Source organism: Sander lucioperca, chromosome 24 (genome assembly GCF_008315115.2).
Source record: "Sander lucioperca isolate FBNREF2018 chromosome 24, SLUC_FBN_1.2, whole genome shotgun sequence".
Lineage (NCBI taxonomy): Eukaryota > Metazoa > Chordata > Actinopteri > Perciformes > Percidae > Sander > Sander lucioperca.
In genome coordinates, this window is record NC_050196.1 from 6,654,160 (window position 1) to 6,673,678 (window position 19,519).

At 41.9% G+C, this 19,519-nt stretch overlaps 1 protein-coding gene across 1 annotated transcript; it reads left to right on the forward strand.

The window, feature by feature from the left end:
• Positions 1–3,604: 3,604 nt before the first annotated feature.
• On the forward strand, positions 3,605–19,062 carry obsl1a (obscurin like cytoskeletal adaptor 1a). Its single transcript, XM_031291661.2, has 25 exons — positions 3,605–4,071; positions 5,159–6,408; positions 7,368–7,637; positions 7,888–8,148; positions 8,284–8,589; positions 9,710–9,976; positions 10,062–10,337; positions 10,754–10,868; positions 11,090–11,250; positions 11,412–11,684; positions 11,804–12,079; positions 12,200–12,475; positions 12,587–12,862; positions 12,962–13,237; positions 13,331–13,600; positions 13,699–13,965; positions 14,054–14,323; positions 14,419–14,685; positions 15,318–15,584; positions 15,810–15,922; positions 16,055–16,208; positions 16,848–17,009; positions 17,403–17,507; positions 17,619–17,885; positions 18,420–19,062. The coding sequence occupies exons 2-25, from the start codon at positions 5,232–5,234 to the stop codon at positions 18,695–18,697; spliced, it is 6,630 nt and encodes a 2,209-aa protein (XP_031147521.1). The 5' UTR covers positions 3,605–4,071; positions 5,159–5,231; the 3' UTR covers positions 18,698–19,062.
• The last annotated feature ends 457 nt before the right edge of the window (positions 19,063–19,519 follow it).

A 19,519-nucleotide genomic window follows, 5' to 3' on the forward strand; every position in this document is an offset into this window, starting at 1 on the left:
GTAATTGGCTCAATTATTATACTTTTCTTGTCACATCTTCTGTATATTAGATCATTTTTAATTACATTCAGTTTATGACTTTTCCCGGAAATGGTCACACAGCAGTCCAATAATCTAAATCTGGATGTTGGCTCAATATGAGCACTTATATGTCATGAAGTGAAATGTGATGCTTCATTGGCTGCTGATAAAAAATGATCCTACTCTCCTCATTTAGGCAGGTCAGAGGACAGAGTTGTGTGCCTCAAAGAGTAGACTTCCTTAATCTGTTTTCTTTTTCAATTCTGCCGAGTGTACGTTGATTTCATGTCGTCTCAGGTCAAATGATTTGTCCTCTAACTACAACACAGCTGTCATCATTTACACACATGACACATGATTGTACACACGTTTCTAACGAGGTGATCAAACCAATTGTAGAGAATATAAGTCAGTTCAGAGTGCAGATGTGATGCTGAGCCAGAATAAATCGTTCATTGACTTTGATATTAAGGTTCCACAATCATTTTTTGTGTACTGTCATGTGCTTTTCATTTCGTTTTCTTAGTTCTTTGGACTTTTGCAGTTGGACTACTGTATTGTTCTACAGGTGCCCAATATACAGACATTCAATTTTGTAGTACTTGCACTACTTGCAGTGTACAAGCTATTCACCGTACAAGTTGTGATAAACTTTTTGTTTTCATTGCAAAATGTGTTTACCATATGAAATAAACATAGTTTTTCTGTAACTACATGCCCTGGACAGTGTTCTCGAATGTTCGAGGTAATGTCTAATGAATGCTCTGTAGTGTTGAGTTATTGACTGGCTGTGTGTATGATCTGAAACCATTGTTTGTTTTTGCCAGCAGAGTCAGGTGTTTTGTGAATATAGTTTGAGTTTTGTGTTTACAGTTTTGAGAAAATGGGTGAGGGTTTCAAGAAATGTGTCTTAGCAGTCGAGAAAAAACGTAATATAAATCTTTAGCTCCATCTAGTGGACTATACTGTGCAAGACAATTACACCACGTTTTTATTATTACATTCATCCTCAAACGAAACTAACATGAATGGATTTTCCTTCATCTACTCTACTGAGAACTGGGTTGATTGACATCCTGTTAAGCCTGCTGTCTCATTCAATCCTCTTCAGCGTTTGATATTGAAACCCAATCTCAGGACAAAGAGCAGTACTGTGCTTTTGATTCCTGGCGCGGCCATTGTACCTAACAGCTGCTGTGAATGTCAGGGGTACCAGCCGCCTTAAATGGAGCCACTGTGTGGTGTGAGTCCTCCAAATGACTCTGCTATTTATTTAGTAAATTGTTTACTGACACATGCTTGTTAGTAGGGTCCGGCATTGTTTTTTGATTTTAACAATTCTGATTCCAATTCTGATTGTAACTGTCGATTCCAGTTCTTATCGATTCTCGATTCCGATTCTTTGAGGTGTGGAGATGAAACGGGTCACGGCCTTATTTCACAGATAAGAGGATAACAGGAACATTTCAATTTTATTCAATGGTGATTTACTGTTTAACCGGGCTTTTTCAACGTAAAATAAAGCCACACTTTACAGCGCCGCTTACTGTGCTCCATGGCTGCAACACAACAAGCGACTGGAAGTACAGCGGCCGCTATGGAAACCAAAACTTGGTTAACTTAAAGCTACATTGTGTAAGAATTTCTCCCATTGTATAAGACAACCAACTGAATATTACTTTCTAGCCCTTCCAATTTCGAGCGTGTTTTAACTCCTACGGTGGCCCGAACCTGAAATTAGCTCTTAGTATCTCCATGGTTTACACGCAGCTGTTCTAGCCACTCCAATATTAACTTTGGTCTTGTTGCTTTGCCTGTCGTTTTAATTCTCTTTTTCGCTTCCTTGGCGACTCCGTTACATGTCCTCGAGAATAGGTGTGATCCTCCATCTTCAACAGGCTTTCAAATATGCTGGCAGTCGCAAGTAATCTCCTGGCTGGCATTCGTCATGGTGCCACTATTTTATGTCCCTTTTTGGCTAATGTATTTTAAAGATGGAGGCGCAACATCGCTGCCGCCATTCGAGCGACTCGCTCGTATGTATTCTGAATGATTCTAAATGGCAGATTCTACACTTACGAGAATACTTTTATTAGTTGGTGGAAGTAATTACACATGAATGAGCACATAGTTGTGAAAGAACAAAGGGGTTTTTGCTAAGAATCAACTCAAAAAATTACACAATGGAGGTTTAATTTACTTGTGTCAAATTTGGAAACGATGATCGGATTCTAAACCAAATTTCCATTGGAATCGTATATATTTTGAAACAATTCCAAGTTGGAACCGGTTCTTGATGCCCAATCCTACCTAGCGATGTTTTTTTTGTTGTTTCTTGGAACTTTAAAATGACACAATATCTGTTCATGAGCTCAAGGAAGTTTTAGAGTTTGAGTATAGCAGTTTGGTATGCCAAGCACAATAAGCCAGTATTCGCCACAACAAAGCTATGTGACCTGCACTGAAGGTCAACTACTATGACGACACTTTGCAGTGTGTATCAGTGGCATTGGCTGTCCGAAACACTCCACTTAAAGAGATAACTTAGAGAGTTATTGTCTGAGAATGCAGGCGACAAGTGTCAACACCGGATTCAAATCTGCCTATGGTGGTGGCCATTGTTAACTGCATAAGTACTTGCTGGGGGAAATATAAAAAAAAGAACAAAACAACACATTTTTAATGACTTTGTGTCCATCTATCCTTCAAATCTGATATCTCATATCTTTTGACAACTTGGAGAGGTGACTGATACAGGGGTTAGCCAAATTTGAGGTTTTATTAAAGTTAAATAATACATACATTTTGATGGTTACTGTGTTTAGACACTGAACCATGACACAAACTGACAAAAAATTTAATTTCAGAAAAATCTATATTATGAATTTTTAAATTTGGTTCTGATTTTAATGAATCTTGGATTGATGATCTATCTTCTCTGCCCCCCAAAAAATCCTGTATGATCCATGAAGAAATACGCATTTCACTTTGTTTTTCTATCCATTTATAACCAGTTGAATCAAAGTAGCTTGATTACAGGAAGCGGTGTGAGCTTTTATCCCTTCTGTTTGAAATGCTGATGAAACATTAAAACTGTTAGTGAGGATTTCACTTGTCAGATCATATTGGGCTTAAATGCTTCCAACACTGAAGAATCCTTTCCCTTATCAGTGTCCCATACATCACAGGGAACAGCCTCAGCTTACACATATTTTTTTTTAATATTTTGTAACTATTGTCCCTTCTTGAGATTACTGCTCTCTATAAATCCTTTTCTAACACTGATGTGACTAATTTGACCTTATTTATCAGTTAGCATGACTCATGTCTCAAGGAGCTTCAGCACGTGGGGTGTCCCCTCTCTTCTGAGGTTAAACTCTGGATATCTGTTAAGCTGAGTGATCCATCGCAGAGCTCGGCCTCCTCTCTATCTTTAGTCAGCCACTGTCTGTGAATGGAGGGCCTAACTTTATCTGGCCCACTGTCATCGAAGCTGCTGGTATTTTTAGATGGCGGCTTGCAGTGGCAGCAGCTGTGAAAGCAGTTGATACCCCCCCCCCCCCCCCCCCATTCCAACTCTCTCTCTCACTCTTTAGCTGTTGGACAATGACGATATCAGAGCTGACACATAAACCAAGCACTCGGCTGAAAGACTTTCAGTCATTTTCCTCTCTGCCACCTGCAACCTAACGCCAAACTGAGGACACAACCAAGACATGATACCTGTGACTATTGGCCAACAAGTGTGAATGGACCATTTTATTTTTCTTGCTATGACTCTAAGTAACCAGGAGGTGTGTCAAATGTGAGCCAGAATCCACAAACAACAAACCAGAGAGCCAAGGAATAACAGCTGAGGAGTCTCACAAAGCTTTATGACAGAGCAACAGAACGAATATCTGCCATTTCTACCAATCAAAGAATAATTTGAAGAAGGCACCAAAGCTCATACGAATTAACTGATGCCAGCGTGAACATTTTGAGGACACTATTTTTGAGTAATCCTCACATCAGTGACAGAATGCTTTAATGACAGCGACTCATTTAGCGGTAAGTTTATCCTTTGACTGCTCAGTTTTCCTGTCCCACTGTATATGTCTCTCTAGACATTGCTTCTTATTCAGGCCTGCTTAAGTAGAGTAATTTCTATCCATGTGCCAGCACAATGCCCAATGTGTAGCTGAGCTTGTTGCATGTCTTTAAAGATCATACAATTTAAGAAATATCTGATATGCTACCCAAAGAGCTATTTTCAAGCCAAGACATGGCACATGACTATATGATGTTGCTGTTCAGAGGACGTGCGTCATACAACAGGAACGGTTAACGCCAAAAGAAAGATGGTGACAACATAAGGGAAACAAATGGGCCACATGAGAGAGATTAATGTTTTCCACTGGCTGCTACATGATCAAAACATAAGCTGTTGGAATGCAAAAAGACGCTATCAAGAAAGACGAATGTAGCTTTAAATGTTTAATGACTTAGGCAAAATGACAACAATGCAAAGAGACAAAGGCAATACAACTGACATTCATGCTCTGAACATACATGAACTAATGGGTCAGTTGTGTCTTCATTAGTGATTGCAGGTGTGTGAAACATGGTCTCTGGTGTCTTTTTTTGGACAGACTACTTAAATACACTCTTACCACTATAAATACACGCTTCAATGAGTTACAGCACCAGCTGAGAGACGACCGAGGGTGGTTTATGTTTTCTCAAAACCTACTTTACTAAACCACCAAGCATGTGATAAACACCGTACTAAACATGTTCAGTTAAGCCTTGGTAACTTCATTGAGTATTTTGATTATTTGAAACATTTTAATACACACCTATCTGCATTGGACGATCTAATCATTAAATAGTCATTTTCAAAGCACATTCCAGATTTTCGTTAAAAAATATCTCCCATTGGCATGCAATCATCTGGTTCAGGTCATGTGTAAACAGAAATGTACAGAGGACAATGTGCCACTAGAGGCAACGAGGAAGAAAACTCTCATTTTAGTGTTTAGATTGTGACTTTGGGTTTGTGTCCAGTCTAGAGATCTGAGCAAGTGTTTCTAGTTTGCGTCTTTGTTTCCATTAAAGCTGATTGCCTAACGAAATATACATTTTATTTATCTTACAGCTCCTTCACCAAAGATAAGAGGCTCTAATTGAGGTGATTCCTTCATTCAAACCACAGAGAGGGTGACTTCATCATGGATATTTTTGGAGGTGCGCCTCGTGTTTTGGGCTACCCACGCCCTGTGGTGGCACTGTGTGGCACAGACGCCACACTACGGTGCCAAATTGGTGGGGATCCTCGTCCTGATGTGATCTGGGAGCGTAAAAACATCCAGATCTTGTCTGATGGACACTACAAGCTTTCTGAGGAGGGAAAAGCTTACCTGCTGACAATTACTGGAGTGACTCTGCAGGATGCTGGCCAGTATATTTGCAAGGCCAAAAATAGCATAGGTGAAACCTATGCAGCAGCCTCCCTCAAAGTGGAAGGGGAGGCCCAGCCACAGGAAGGTGGGCAACGGCAATTAGGGGTCAATGGTATGAAAGAAAATGGAGAATTTGAAGGACACCAGAATGGGTACTGCATAGTGAAAAATGGTGAAGACAGCAAAGAAAATGGAGAGGAGCTGAATGGAGAGCACAAGCAGAAGTTTAGTGAAAAACAAGAGGAGGTTGATTTAACGTCTGATGATAAACCGCGATTTCTCATCAAGCCCCTCTCTTTACGCGTGGATCGGGGAGAAGACGCTGCCTTCTCCTGCAAAATCTGGGGCACTCCTCTGCCCGAGGTAACGTGGGAGAAAGACGGGAAGAAGCTGAACGACATCTTCGAGAGTGCACACTTCAGCGTGAGCAATCAAGATGGCGGCTGGTTCCAGCTCAAGCTCTTTAGGACCCGCATGCCAGACAAAGGTGTCTACACCTGCAGGGCTATCAACAGCTATGGTGAGGCCTTGGCCGGTGCTGTCCTTCTTGTCGAGCCTGTACCGGAACGGGAGGAGAGTAAAATGTCCTCAAATAGTCGTACTAACAGCGAGTGGTCGCCGAAGCACAGGGGCGGGAGGCTCAGTTTGTCGAGGGTCATAGAGGAGCCACCTGTCCGTGCTTCTAAAGCCAAGAAGTTTGCAGTGGCAGAGGGGAAACACGCCAAGTTCCGCTGCTTTGTGACAGGGAAGCCCAAGCCAGAGATCATTTGGAAGAAAGATGGGGTTCCTCTAGAACCCGGGAGGCGTCATCTGATATTTGAGGACAGAGAAGGTTACTACACACTGAAGGTTCTGTACTGTAAAGTGCAAGACACAGGACTGTATGTGTGTGCAGCATCAAACGCTCTTGGAAACACCCTCAGCGCTGTTCACCTGTCTGTCAAAGGTAGGAGATAGCTCCCTACTTTTCCTGCAATTCTAACTGGCTAAACACACAGATTTCTAAATGTAAAATGGCATATATCAAAATGCCAGTGGATTGTTAGATGGATGGAAAACCAATGCAAATGTAATTAATAATAAAAAATCTATGTAATCTAAAAAATCTAAAAAATTAAAACTTACAAATAAAGATGCGGAACAAAAGGCATTGTCTTCATCATGCCAAACAACAGCGGAGAGCAAATAGCACGAGACATTACAAGTGACTCTGTGCCAGTGTCATTCTTGTCAATGTTAGTGAATATTTTATAGGCAAGGCAAGGCAGCTTTATAGCACATTTCAGCAACATGGCAATTCAAAGTGCTTTACATAAAACATTAAAGAGTACTTAAATTCAATTAAATATATAAAAACAGATAAAATACGAGAATAAAAGTTACAGTGCAGTATAGGAAATGAACAGAAAGTATTAATGTTCCAACCACAAGCTGTAATTGTGCGGGCTAATTGCTTTGTGTACAATGTTAAAAATGCATTGGAATCACCTTTTAAAGTAGCTAATTATTTTGTCCTAATCCCTTTTATAATGGGCAGATAATTCTCAGGGTCACATGCCTCTTCATATGTGCAGTCCTGCACCGTGCCAGCTATCATAATTGTCAGTTTAGTCTTGGGGTCAACATGCCAGTCCTTAATGTACAGATAATATGAAGTGGCATTACAGCAACTGAGCACGGCTTAAAAAGTATTCAGTGGTGGCACAAGAGATTCCAGCGAACTGAAAGAGTTTGTACTACTTAGCCAAAAATGCTATATTTTAGATATATATAGAGAGAGATTTATATTTGTCAATTTAAGCCATGTTTGACAAGTATACTCCTTATGTTATTACTATTACAATACCCATCCCAAATCTACAACTCATCCACTTTTAACATCTACACTTACCCATTGTTTTTCAGGCCCAGCGGTGCGGTTCAGGCGTCCATTAAGCGACGTAGAGGTGAGGGAGAGGGATGTCGCCGTGCTGGAGTGTGAGGTACCCGATGAGTCACTCCCATCGGCCTGGTACCTGGAGGACCACCGGTTGATGCCCAGCAGTAAATATGGGATGGAGCAGAAAGGAGCCACAAGAAGACTGACCATCCATGATGTTGGGACCGACGATGATGGAGTGTATCTCTGTGAAATGCCAGATGGAGCAAAGAGCATTGCAGAGCTATCAGTTAAAGGTATGTTGTCCTGCATGTGGGTATGTAATATTTTAGATTTATGGAACCATGTGCAATAAGACAGGGTTACAGTTAACATGTATAGATCAGTTGGAACATTTTCCAGCAGTCAAGATTTTAATGTACACCATCTTTGGATTTGCTACAGAGAAAAGAGATGGCCACTAAGTGAAACAGAAGGTTTAGATTGTTTAAATTGTTGTACAATACAAATTAACGGAAATAAAATCCTTTCCTATTTTAATTACAGGTACTATTGTTCGTAAACTTCCCAGGAAGCTGGAGGTCCTGGAGGGTGAGAACGCTGCGTTCTGCGTGGAGGTTGAGAGCGACGACATGGAGATCAACTGGTACAAAGATGGTTTGAAGCTACATGAGACTCACCAGACGATCCTGAAGTCTTTTGGCAAAACTCATATTCTGGTCATTGTCAACGTGGCCTATCAAGACTCAGGGGTAGTGACCTTTGTTGCCGGAAGATCCAAGACCTCTTCACGTCTCAAAGTCAAAGGTACATTTAGTAAACACTAACGTACATGTTTGTTTCAGTTCCCAGAATTGCTTTGCAAAATATGTTTAGCTTTGAGTTTTAGTTCTTATAATGTTAAAACATACCCAATTATACTGTGTCCTTTCCCTCTTTTAGCCACACGACATAGCCCTCCTATCTGCCCTGTGGGAGTGAAAATGGATGTGGATCGACCCAACAGCGCTCTGCTCACCTGGGATCCTGCCCCCAACAGCCCGACCTCCACCCGATCCATCTTTGTCCTGGAGAGGCAGGAAGTGGGCTCCCAAGAGTGGCAGAAGTGTTTCACTTCAGAGACCGCCACTTCAGCTGAGATCGGAGGCGACAGTGTGCCGTGTGATGGCAACTACCGGTTCCGTGTCTGTTGCATCAACAAGTATGGGCGAAGCGGCCATGTGGAGTTTCCCAAAGCTGTCCATCTGGGTGAGGAATTACTGTGAATTAAAATTGCTCATGTGTTCTTCAATGTATTTAATTGTAAACCGGATCTGATTGAGTAATGTAAATTTGCCAAATGTATCTTCACTTTCTCCAAACATAGTAAATAGAACCTGGCCAACATATCAGTGAGGTGAAACAGCAAAGGCAATCTTGAAACCTTTTCTCAGTCATGCAATTTGAGTCATATGTGAAACCAGTAGTTTCTGGGGTTTAAATCTTAAACAGATGACAGAATGCCCTGATTAGATTATATTAGATAGACTTTATTTATCTCATATTGGGAAATTCCAGTGCTACAGTAGCAAATATAAGACACCCAGCACACATACAGAATATGGAAGAATAATAAATAGGATAGATTTATTTACTTCTTGAGCACACCAACAAGAAAAAGTGTGTATTGTAATAAGTGGAAACCAATTGCTACCACGAAGGTAAAACTGCTTTGAAAATGGACAGCAATTACATAAAAAACACAGAATTATTAAGGCCCGAGCACCGACATCGTCGGGGGCGAAGGCCCTATTGAAATTCTAATGTTTCTTCTTCTTTCTATTATTATAATTATTATTATTATATGCGTTTGAGCACAGAAATGAAGTGCTTTAGCAACTCAAAAACGCAAAAAAATTGGTATTTATGTCAGACTTGGTGAAGATTGCAATCTGATATGGGTCTCGGCCTTGGGCATGGCAAATTGGCTCAATAGCGCCCCCTAACAGTTTTCAGAGTTAAAGCCCCCTCCTTTAACTTTCACGTAGAGGTATGAAATTTGGTATTATAGTTTTGGAGTTATATTAATAGCACCATGACGAAAATCATTAGATGGTGTGGTCTACACGTCTACACATGATATACATCAACATGATGTATAAATAGCGTGTGTTCCCTAGTGCCACATAGTTGACACAGGAAGTGGTGCACAATTTGAAATATGTAATTTCCAATGCCATACACTCCATGGAGGGATTTAAGTCTAACTCCTGTGCAGTGTTCGACTGTCAAAGCAATATACGGCCGCGTTGACCAGCGAGGGCCGGTTCATCGCTGCTTGCAGCTTTAATTTGTTAACTTGTAATTCAACTTTTTCCATTTTCCTTAGTTCCTGGACCCAAGATCTGCACTAGGCTCAAAGGCTGTGAGGTTGTGGAAGGAGAAGACGCTCACTTCTCCATCGAATTGTCTGCCCCAATGGTTGGAACCTGGTTTCTGAATAGTGCTCAACTGCAGCATGGTGGACGATATTCAATACAGCAGTCCCAAACACAGCACTCATTGGTTATTTGTGAAACTTGCACTACAGAAGACACAGCAGAGGTCACATTCATAGCCAATGGAGTCCGAGATTCAGCTGTACTCAGGGTTAAACGTAGGTGTTATTTCTGTTAAATTTAGCATGTGATGGAGGCACTTCTTTGGAGTTTGTTTATTCTTTTGTGTTTTTTTCTTTGCAGCTGCTGTGGTAAAATTCAATGCTCTGTCAGACTTAGACAGCCATAAGAGGGTGGACATTGGTAACCCCATTGTACTCTACTGTGAAGTCTCCCACCCCTTCGCAAAAGTATCCTGGTTCAAAGATGGTGAGGAGCTCCAGTTGACCGATGGCCTCAACATCCAATCAGATGGCAACATGAGGAGGATTGTGATTCAGTCGGCTGATGCATCTCACTCTGGAGTTTATACATGTGAAACTTCAGGAGACGTCATCAAATTCAACGTGGACGTGTCAGGTAAAAGGTTTTTGAAAAGTAAATATAGTCCAGGTCTTAATATATATTTTAAGAACTCTGTTGCTCGTTCACATTGTGTAACTATATACAAATCCATATGTTTTTAGTCAATTGACCAAATTTGTATTAGCCTTCTTGTTTAACTTCTTTTAAGTTTTCATAATAAATTAAGTGTTCGTTTATCAAAAGGAATGCTACACATTTGGTATTTTCAACTTATCAAATGTGCGTTTTCAAAATTTTATATCATACATTTGATAAGCAACATTAAATTGTAAACTTTTGGCTATAGTTGATCCATTTTTTTTATTTTTTTATGAAATTGTAGCAGGAATATTTCAAATTTTAAGTAGGCATCCTCTGGTACCTTGTGTTCCAGCTGTTGACATCCATCCATCCCTCCCTCCTTTTTTTAGGTCCTTCTGTGGAGTTCAGTCCGGTTCCAGAGGAGGAGCTCCATAAGAGCAGCATGGAGCTGGACCCCGTGGTGCTGCTCTGCCATGTCTCCACCGACGATGCCGAAGTTGTGTGGTAAGACGATGAGGAGTAAATTCCTCTTTTGAAAAATGGATATGAAAATGATCAACTGGTACTTCAAATTCTATTAATTAAGGATTCTGTGTTGTTTTTCACTGATCACTTAAATGTATCTACACCTTGATAGGCAGTTTTGAGTTTTATTTTTTTGTGTCTGTTTGTTACCTGAAACTCTGTGTTTTACAGTTGTCTGAGTGTGATTTGGTGTGTACTAGGTATAAGGATGGCTGTGAGATCCGGCCCACTGACAACATCACTCTGCAGGCAGAGGGAACCATGAGGAGGCTGATCATACGCTCTGCAGAAACCTCCGATGCTGGCAGCTACACCTGCCAGGCAGGAAACAACAGCGTGGAGTTCTCCGTCAATGTTAGAGGTACAGGGACCTTTCTGACTGCTGTTGTTCCAAGTAGTGTTTCAAGACACATTTTTGCCAATGAAGTGCAGAACATCTCACTTAATGCATTTTTACACACACATAAGCTACATTAGAAATCTGATTTGAGGTCACTCTGCTTTCTCTAACTACAAACACAGAGCCTCCAGTGATGATTGTGGAACCTAAGGACGATGTTGTGATGGAGAGCTTTATCTCAGAGGAGATCCACCTGCAGTGCGAGTTGTCTCGTTCCAGTGGGAGGGTGCGGTGGTTCAAAGACGGCCAGGAGGTGGAGGAAAGCGACACCGTCCAGCTCATATGTGAGGGCCCTTACAGGAGGCTGACTATACTCAACGGGTCAGTGGAGGATGGTGGAGAGTATGTCTGTGAAACAGATGGAGACTCTGTCTTTTTCCAGCTTAGTGTCAAGGGTAAGACTGACATTTCCCTTAGTGCTCACTTCTGATTATACTATACATCAAATACAAATGTGTGGAATTTCCAAAGTATTTCAAAGGTTACATTTAATATCATCCTCCTCCTGCACCAGAGCCACTGGTAAGATTCATTTCTCCCAGTGAATCCGAGTTGGAACTGACCCATTTGGCTTCTGAGAGGCTGGAGCTCAGCTGTGAAATCTCCCAGGCTGATGCCCCTGTCCGGTGGTACAAAGACAGCCTGGAGGTAGAGGAGAGCCCTAACTTGATCTTGGAGGTGGATGGGGCCCAACGCCGGCTGGTTGTACCCATAACCACTGTGGACGACACAGGGGAGTATGTCTGTGACACTGAAGATGACTCTGTGGCCTTCCTGGTCACTATTGCAGGTAAGAATGAGGACATAAGGGCAACTATTTAGCATCATGATAAACAGATGCTCAGTAAATGTATGTAATCTTTATGGCATTTCTATCATTTATGACTCTTTCATGACTTTATTAATTTAGAGCCACCAGTGACGCTCACTCGTCCCAAAAACACCCCCGACAAACTGGAGAGTTTTGCCGGCAAACCAATCGTGCTGGAGATCGAGGTGTCCCGGCCAAGTGCTGAAGTCAAGTGGTGGCTAAATGGCAGAGAAGTAGAGGAGAGTAGTAACATCACCATCACAGAGGATGGGCTCATCCGCCGTCTGACCATCCACTCTCCCACCCCAGAGGATTCTGGGAAATACACCTGTGACGCTGTTGATGATACAATTGATTTCCAAGTCAAAGTTTCAGGTAAGAGGCAATGTCATGTCAGCTTTGGTGATGATTTCTGTCCCAAAATGCGATTTTAAAGACAACCTTAATGTCATATTGTCTGTTGATATGTAAATACTGTGTCATCAGAGCCTCCAGTGAAGATCCTAAGAAAGACAGAGATTAAGACAAACGTTAAATCCCTGATTTCTGATGACATTGTGCTGGAGTGTGAGCTCTCCAGAGCCAATGGTGTCACAAAATGGTACAAGGATAACTGTCGTGTTGAGGGCGATGAAAGGTTCTGCGAGGAGGAAGAAGGTGCTTTCCGGTCATTGGTCATCCTCAACGCTGAACTCGGAGACTCAGGAGAGTACTTCCTGGATGCCGGAGATGATAATATCAGCTTCCAGGTTACGGTAGAAGGTAGAGAATAGAAGTAATTTAGTGAATTTTATTAAGTAAATGATTTGGTTTAAAAAGTGTTCCTTAAATAAATCATCTGTATTTTCTCCTTGGCCTTAGAGCCGCCAGTGACAATCGTGGGCAACTCAAATGCCCTTGACTACCAGGAGATGTTGGCAGGGGAAGACCTGATCCTGGCCTGTGAATTGTCCCGTGCCAATGCCCCCGTCCAATGGTACTGTAATGACACGCTTCTTACCAGTGACTCCCGGACCTACATTGAGAGCTACGGCACTCTGAGGAAAATTATCATTTCAAATGTCCAGCCCTCAGATTCTGGAAAGTATGTGTGTGATGCTGTGGATGATAAAATGATCAGCATTGTCAAGATTCAAGGTAAAAACTCACAGTGATGTCTCCACAGATATGATTTATCAATATGATCGCAAGATTATCTAATATTTGGCTCTCTTTCCTTTTCCATCAAAGAGCCTCCGGTTACGTTTGTGAACAAGGAGGATGACATTGTTGTGACAGGTTACGAGGCAGAGAGTGTGACGTTGACGAGCTACGTGTCCAAGGAAAGCGCTTTAGTGCGTTGGATGAAAGACTGGACGCCTGTTGAAGGCGAACGTTCCCGAGCACTCATGGAGGGCCATAAGCGCACCCTTACTATCGAGCCATTGAGACGCTCTGATGCTGGCGAATACACCTGCGATGTAGACACAGACCAGATCCACTTCAGCTTGCTGGTGAAAGGTTAAAATTTCAGTTTTATCTTGTGATCCGGTAAAATTGTAGAACACTTGTAGTTTGGACTGAAAAGCAATATTAACTTTGTTTTTCTTGTATCACAGAAATGAGAATCAAGTTTGTGAGGCCACTTCGAGACACTGTGGCCCATGCTGATGGTATGGTGACCCTTCGCTGTGAGGTGTGCAAGCCAAAAGCAGATGTCCAGTGGCTAAGGAATGGGGTGGAGGTGGTTCCAAACAGGAGGTTCTCCATTCGGGCGGATGGAGTTGAGCGAAGCTTGACCATCCATCGTTTAACCAGAGAAGATACTGGCGAGTACGCTTGTGAGTCCAGAGATGACCGGACAGTGGCAATGCTGAGAGTAGAGAGTAAGTATGTCTGTACTCAGAATTTCTTTTCTTTGACTGTCTTTTCTTATGTGAGGTAGCAGGTTCATGAACGTTCTTGTCTCTTCAGTGCCTAGAGTGGTGGAGTTCCTCACAGAGCTCCACAACACCACTGTGCTTGAAGGAGAAGATGCTACCTTCAAATGTGTGGTTTCCCCTGAGGATGTCCAGTTGGTCTGGCTCATGGACAATGAGGCCATCACCCTGGGCGATCGATTCCAGGCAAATCAGAATGGTCTGTGCCACACCTTGGTTATCAAAAAGTGCCAGATGTTGGACTGTTCAAAGATTACAGCAGAGGCTGAGGGACAAATAAGCAAAGCGAGCCTCAAAGTTCAGGGTAAGACCATTTAATGAGGGGAAAAGAGAGGATATGTTGTATTTCCAGAATTCCAAATTGTAACCTTTGTTTCTATCTGTCCTTGTTATGTTCAGAGGCTCAGGTCATGTTTACTAAGAAAATGGAGGCTGTCATGGCAGAAGAGTTTGGTGAGGCCACCTTGGAGACAGAGATCAGCCTTGAAATGGGAGAGGTCCAGTGGATGAGGCAAGGGGTGGTCATCCAGCCTGGTCCCCGACACACGCTGGCCCAGAACGGCTGTAAACGCAGTCTGACCATCCAAAACCTGACTCTGTCAGACCGGGGAACTTATCGCTGCGAGACTCTGCATGACCGTACGCAGGTCAAGCTCAATGTAGAGCGTAAGTGGTCCGAGGTGGGGTGTGGAGTAAATCTTGCAAGATATGTTAAGACATGAACTGACATTTGCATGTTTGCTTGATAAATGACCTAAATGATTTAGCAATTCTCAAAATTGTTATCAAGTACAGTACGTGAACAGTACATATTGGTGTTTTTCACAGTATGACACAGAGCAAAAATCTACTAAGAATAGCAGGGCTAGACCTGTACGTGTGAAGAGGTATATGAAACACAGCCATGATGTTATACAATAGTGTACTGAATGACACCGGGGCAATGGACCATGGAGCTCCAGGAGGTGTTATTTTTGTAATGCGATAAACTGAGCTAGGTCTATATTTATCTTGTGTTGACCTTGAAACACATTGTTCTATAAATGTACAGTGAAAGTGTTAGCTTGTTATGCCTTAAAGAAGTGTCATTATATGTAAAATGCAGTTATGAGATTAAATGCCAAAATGTTGCATTCCCAGATGTTTTTCTCAGGATTTAGCAATTATTCTTCACATGCATCTTTTCTGAATATCGGAATGGAATCATTTAATCATGATATCATTCCTAAGAAGAAGTACATTATTGTATGTATTGATAAAAAAAAACTCATTCATGTCCCTCATCTCTTCCAATCCAGCCCGTAAAATCTCCATCCGTAAAGGCCTAACTGACCAAGAAACCTTTGAACGAGAGACTGCCTCCTTCGAGGTAGAGCTCTCCCACACAGATGTGGAGGGAATTTGGCAGAAGGATGGCCTCCGGGTGAAACCGAACAACCAGTGGCGGGTGAGCGCCAATGGGCTAATCCATGGCCTCACCCTGTCCAACCTCACCCTGGAAGACACAGGCACAATTGTCTTTTCAGCCGAAGGGGTGCGCACTACTGCCAGGCTCACTGTCAAAGGTAAATGCTGGCCTGTGGACTCCCTTGTTAGGTCTTGGTAGTTTTTGATTTAGCTTTGTAAAACTATTCAAATTCAACATAAGGGAGATAATGATGGTGAGAATAAAACCAAATACATCTAGTTATTACATAGACAGAGAAATATGACCAAAAGAGTGATTGATTCATTAGGTTGTTGATTTGTTGGTTCACTGACTCATTGATTTGGATTTGTTAAATTGACAGAGACTCCAGTGTTTATCCTGAGAACGCTAGATGACATCCGTGTGGAGGAGGAATTTCCAACCACTCTGGAGTGTGAATTCTCCAGACAAAACATCGAAGTCAGATGGCTTAAGGTAAAACAAACCAATAAATACTCTCATTGCTCTTGACTATGTTTTGGCTCATTGTAGAAAAATGCAAGACGTTATGGCGACACATTTAAGACTAATAAGAAATACCTCTGTTCCTTTTCATCTGTGAATCAGAACGGGACGGAGCTGAAGCCGGGGAAGAACTGTCGGATCTACTCCATGGGCCGGAAGCGATTCTGTCAGATACTGCAGTGCTCCCCGGCTGACTCGGGCACCTACACATGTGACACAGGGGAAATCAACACTTCCTGTTCACTGGAGGTTTTCGGTAAGTATCTGAACACGGCCTACTACAACACACATCACGTTACACATTGAAAATAATTACAATCAAAAAAAGCATATAGCACATTAGAGCTGCAACGATTAATCGATTAATCAATTAGTTGTCAACTTTTAAATTAATCGCCAACTATTTTGGTAATCGATTAGTCGGTTTGAGTAATTTTTTTTAAAGACAAAAGTAAAAATTCTTTGATTCCAGCTTCTTAAATGTGAATATTTTCTAGTTTCTTCTCTCCTCTGTGACAGTAAACTGTATATCTTTGAGTTTTGGACAAAACAAGACATTTGAGGACGTCATCTTGGGCGTTTGAGAAACACTGATCCACATTTTTCACCATTTTCTGACATTTTAGAGACCAAACAACTAATCGATTAATCGAGAAAATAATCAACAGATTAATCGACTATGAAAATAATCGTTAGTTGCAGCCCTATAGCACATACAACTATGTGGACATTAATGATCTCAGGGCTCCTCTTAGTTATATGTTGTGTGTGCAAACAATGAAACTTGAGGAATAAGCTAGTACATATCTCCACCTAGAGGTTGCAATGAGAAAAATGCTTATAATGTTTTTGGCTTCTAATATTGCTGATCTAAATCTCTTTACTAACCTCACAGAGCATAAGCTGGAGATAGTGCATGATATGGAGGACCTTTACATTCAGGAGGACCAGAATGCTGTCTTCATGTGTGAGGTTTCTCTCGAGAATGTTACTGGGGAGTGGCACAAAGACGGCCACAAGATCCGGCCCACTAGCACTATCAAGATCCGCACTGAAGGTCAGAAAAGGAGGGGGTTGATAATGAGACTGAGTGATTCTGATAAGATGAATACATATATTAGATCACTTAAATAGCATACTGAAGTATGCATGTATGTGCAAGTGTTAAGTACCAGTATATGTGATCGGGTTGGCTCAGTTGGTAGAGCAGGCGCACATATACATAGAGGTTTATGCCTCGACGCAGAAGTCCAGGGTTCGAGTCCGACCTGTGACGATTTCCTACATGTCTTCACCCTCTCTTTCACCTATCCTGTCCATTAAAGGCGGAAATGCCCCCAAAAAATAAAAATAAGTAGCAGTATATACGTATGTGCAAGTGAAGTTATATATGTATAAGTAAAGTATTCAGTTCTGGCTTAGGCAGCTTCTCATAGTTGTTCTTCTTCAGGGACCAAACACTTCCTTCTGATGTGTAACGTCAAAGCTGAGGATGCTGGGGAAATTCGCTTTGTAGCCAAGGATGTTGAATCTACAGCTTACCTTGAGGTAGAAGGTAAGTCCATTTTTACCTATTGGATATCTTACTTGCTTCATGTTTTAGGGTGTTTGTTAACAGCCTCAAAATGTTCCATACATAATATGAAAACATTTCCTCTCACTTCAGAACTCCCCGTTTCCATTGTAAAACCCCTGCGTGATCGAACCGCCCTGGAGAAACACCGCGTGATCCTTGAATGCACCGTTTCCACACCCCACTCCAGTGTCACCTGGTTCAAGGGCAGAGAGGAGCTGGCTCCCTCAGATCGAGTGGAAATCCTGGCCGACGGCTGCTCCCACAAACTAGTGATCCAGCAGGTGGCTGTAGAGGATGAGGGCACCTACAGCATCGAGGTGGGGGAGCATACATCCAAAGCCAAACTGATGGTGGAAGGTAAGTTGTGTTAAGAGCTTTTAAGGCATTTGTGTCAGATGTCCTTGAAGGAGCCACAAATTAAAGGTGAATTAAAGGTGCTCTAAGCGATGTCACGTGTTTTTTAGGCTACAATATTTTTGTCACATACAGCAAACATCTCACTATCCGCTAGCTGCCTGTCCCCTGAACACACTGTAAAAAAAAGCGGACTCTGTAACAAAAACAAACTGCGCCAACTTGCACTAAGTGTTCCAGCCAATAACCGACAAGAAGGATTTGGGGGTGGGGGTTGGGGGGTTAGTGCGCGGAAGGTGACGGGATGAGGAGGGAGGGGCGAGCTAGCCTCCGTTTTGTTTGACAATACTTCGAACGTCAACAAGAAGTGACCTCACCCAACATCGCTTAGAGCACCTTTCACATTACCTTTACTGCTCCAGCTTACAAAACTACCAAGTGTCTTTGGGTGTGATGGGTTTTTAGCAATACTAATGGGTAAATATTATGGTTTCTCTCTTATTTTCCTTACCATGATAATTCTTTCCCTCTGTGTAGCCCAAGCCCTTGTAATGGTCAAGGAGCTAGAGGATGTGGAGGTAACTGAGCCTGGGCCCGCATCTTTCCAGTGTGAGGTGTCTGTCGCCATAAACAAGCCTCCCCTTTGGACTCTGAACGGAGAGGCCCTTCAGCCGGGCCCCTCCGTCCGCCTGGAAAACCACGAGACGGTCCACAAACTCACCTTGAAAAAGACCAGTGTGGACATGAGCGGGGTGGTAAAGTTTACAATGGGCAAGGCCAAGAGCAGCGCCACGCTCAGTGTAATGGACGAGTAGAGGAAGAGAGAGAAAAGCAAGTGACTCTGAGAGAAAGAAAGAAACTGATTGCAAAAATGGGAATTGCTCATGTCACCTAAAACTTTTCAACACCATTTGTCATGTTTGGATAGCTTGCATTTCCCTGTTCTGAATGTGTATCAAATTGAGGGTATTTAGTGAAGTTAGACAGAACATTTAAAACCTGACATGTAACTTCAGTCAACTTATTTCCTCTTTTTTTTTTTTTTTTACTGTGTAGATGATATGTATTTGCCTGATAAAGACTTCTTTTTGACTTTACATTCTTGTATTCTGATGAAAACCCCCCTAAAATAAAAACACAAAGTCACAGTGGTTAATTACATGGCGTCAAATACATGTCATTTATGTTGACATTTTTTACGACTTTTTTTCACGACATACAAAACTATGACGTTTTACAATTTTTGTTATATGTTATATATTTTTTTTTATTATTGAGTTATGCATAAAAAAATATACCCAGCCCAAACAGGCTTACAAGACACCATTATTTACAGCAAAGGACCAGATACCAGATTTGCAATATAAATTACATATATTAAACAAATAAACCTTGTTGTTTTTCCCATGCTTTACAGACAAAGGTCGCCAACATTATCATATACATTTAATTTAAACAACCACTCCATTTTGTCATCATTAGTACACCAAAACATTCCTGGATTTTGAACAGACATTTCATTTAAGATGGGTGTTCTTAAAGGCCCAGGACACCCACACAGCTGTTTTGAGTTGTTCTGGCTGATTAGACCTCTGCCCAGGTTAAAGGTGGGCCGGAGCATAGATGGGAATTTATTA

Excerpts from the sequence above, each read along its gene's own strand:
- obsl1a (XM_031291661.2), top strand. The coding sequence starts at position 5,232 with ATGGATATTTTTGGAGGTGCGCCTCGTGTTTTGGGCTACCCACGCCCT. Across the intron at positions 11,251-11,411 it reads GTTCTCCGTCAATGTTAGAG|AGCCTCCAGTGATGATTGTG; the intron begins GTACAGGGACCT and ends CTACAAACACAG. Across the intron at positions 13,601-13,698 it reads CTTCAGCTTGCTGGTGAAAG|AAATGAGAATCAAGTTTGTG; the intron begins GTTAAAATTTCA and ends CTTGTATCACAG.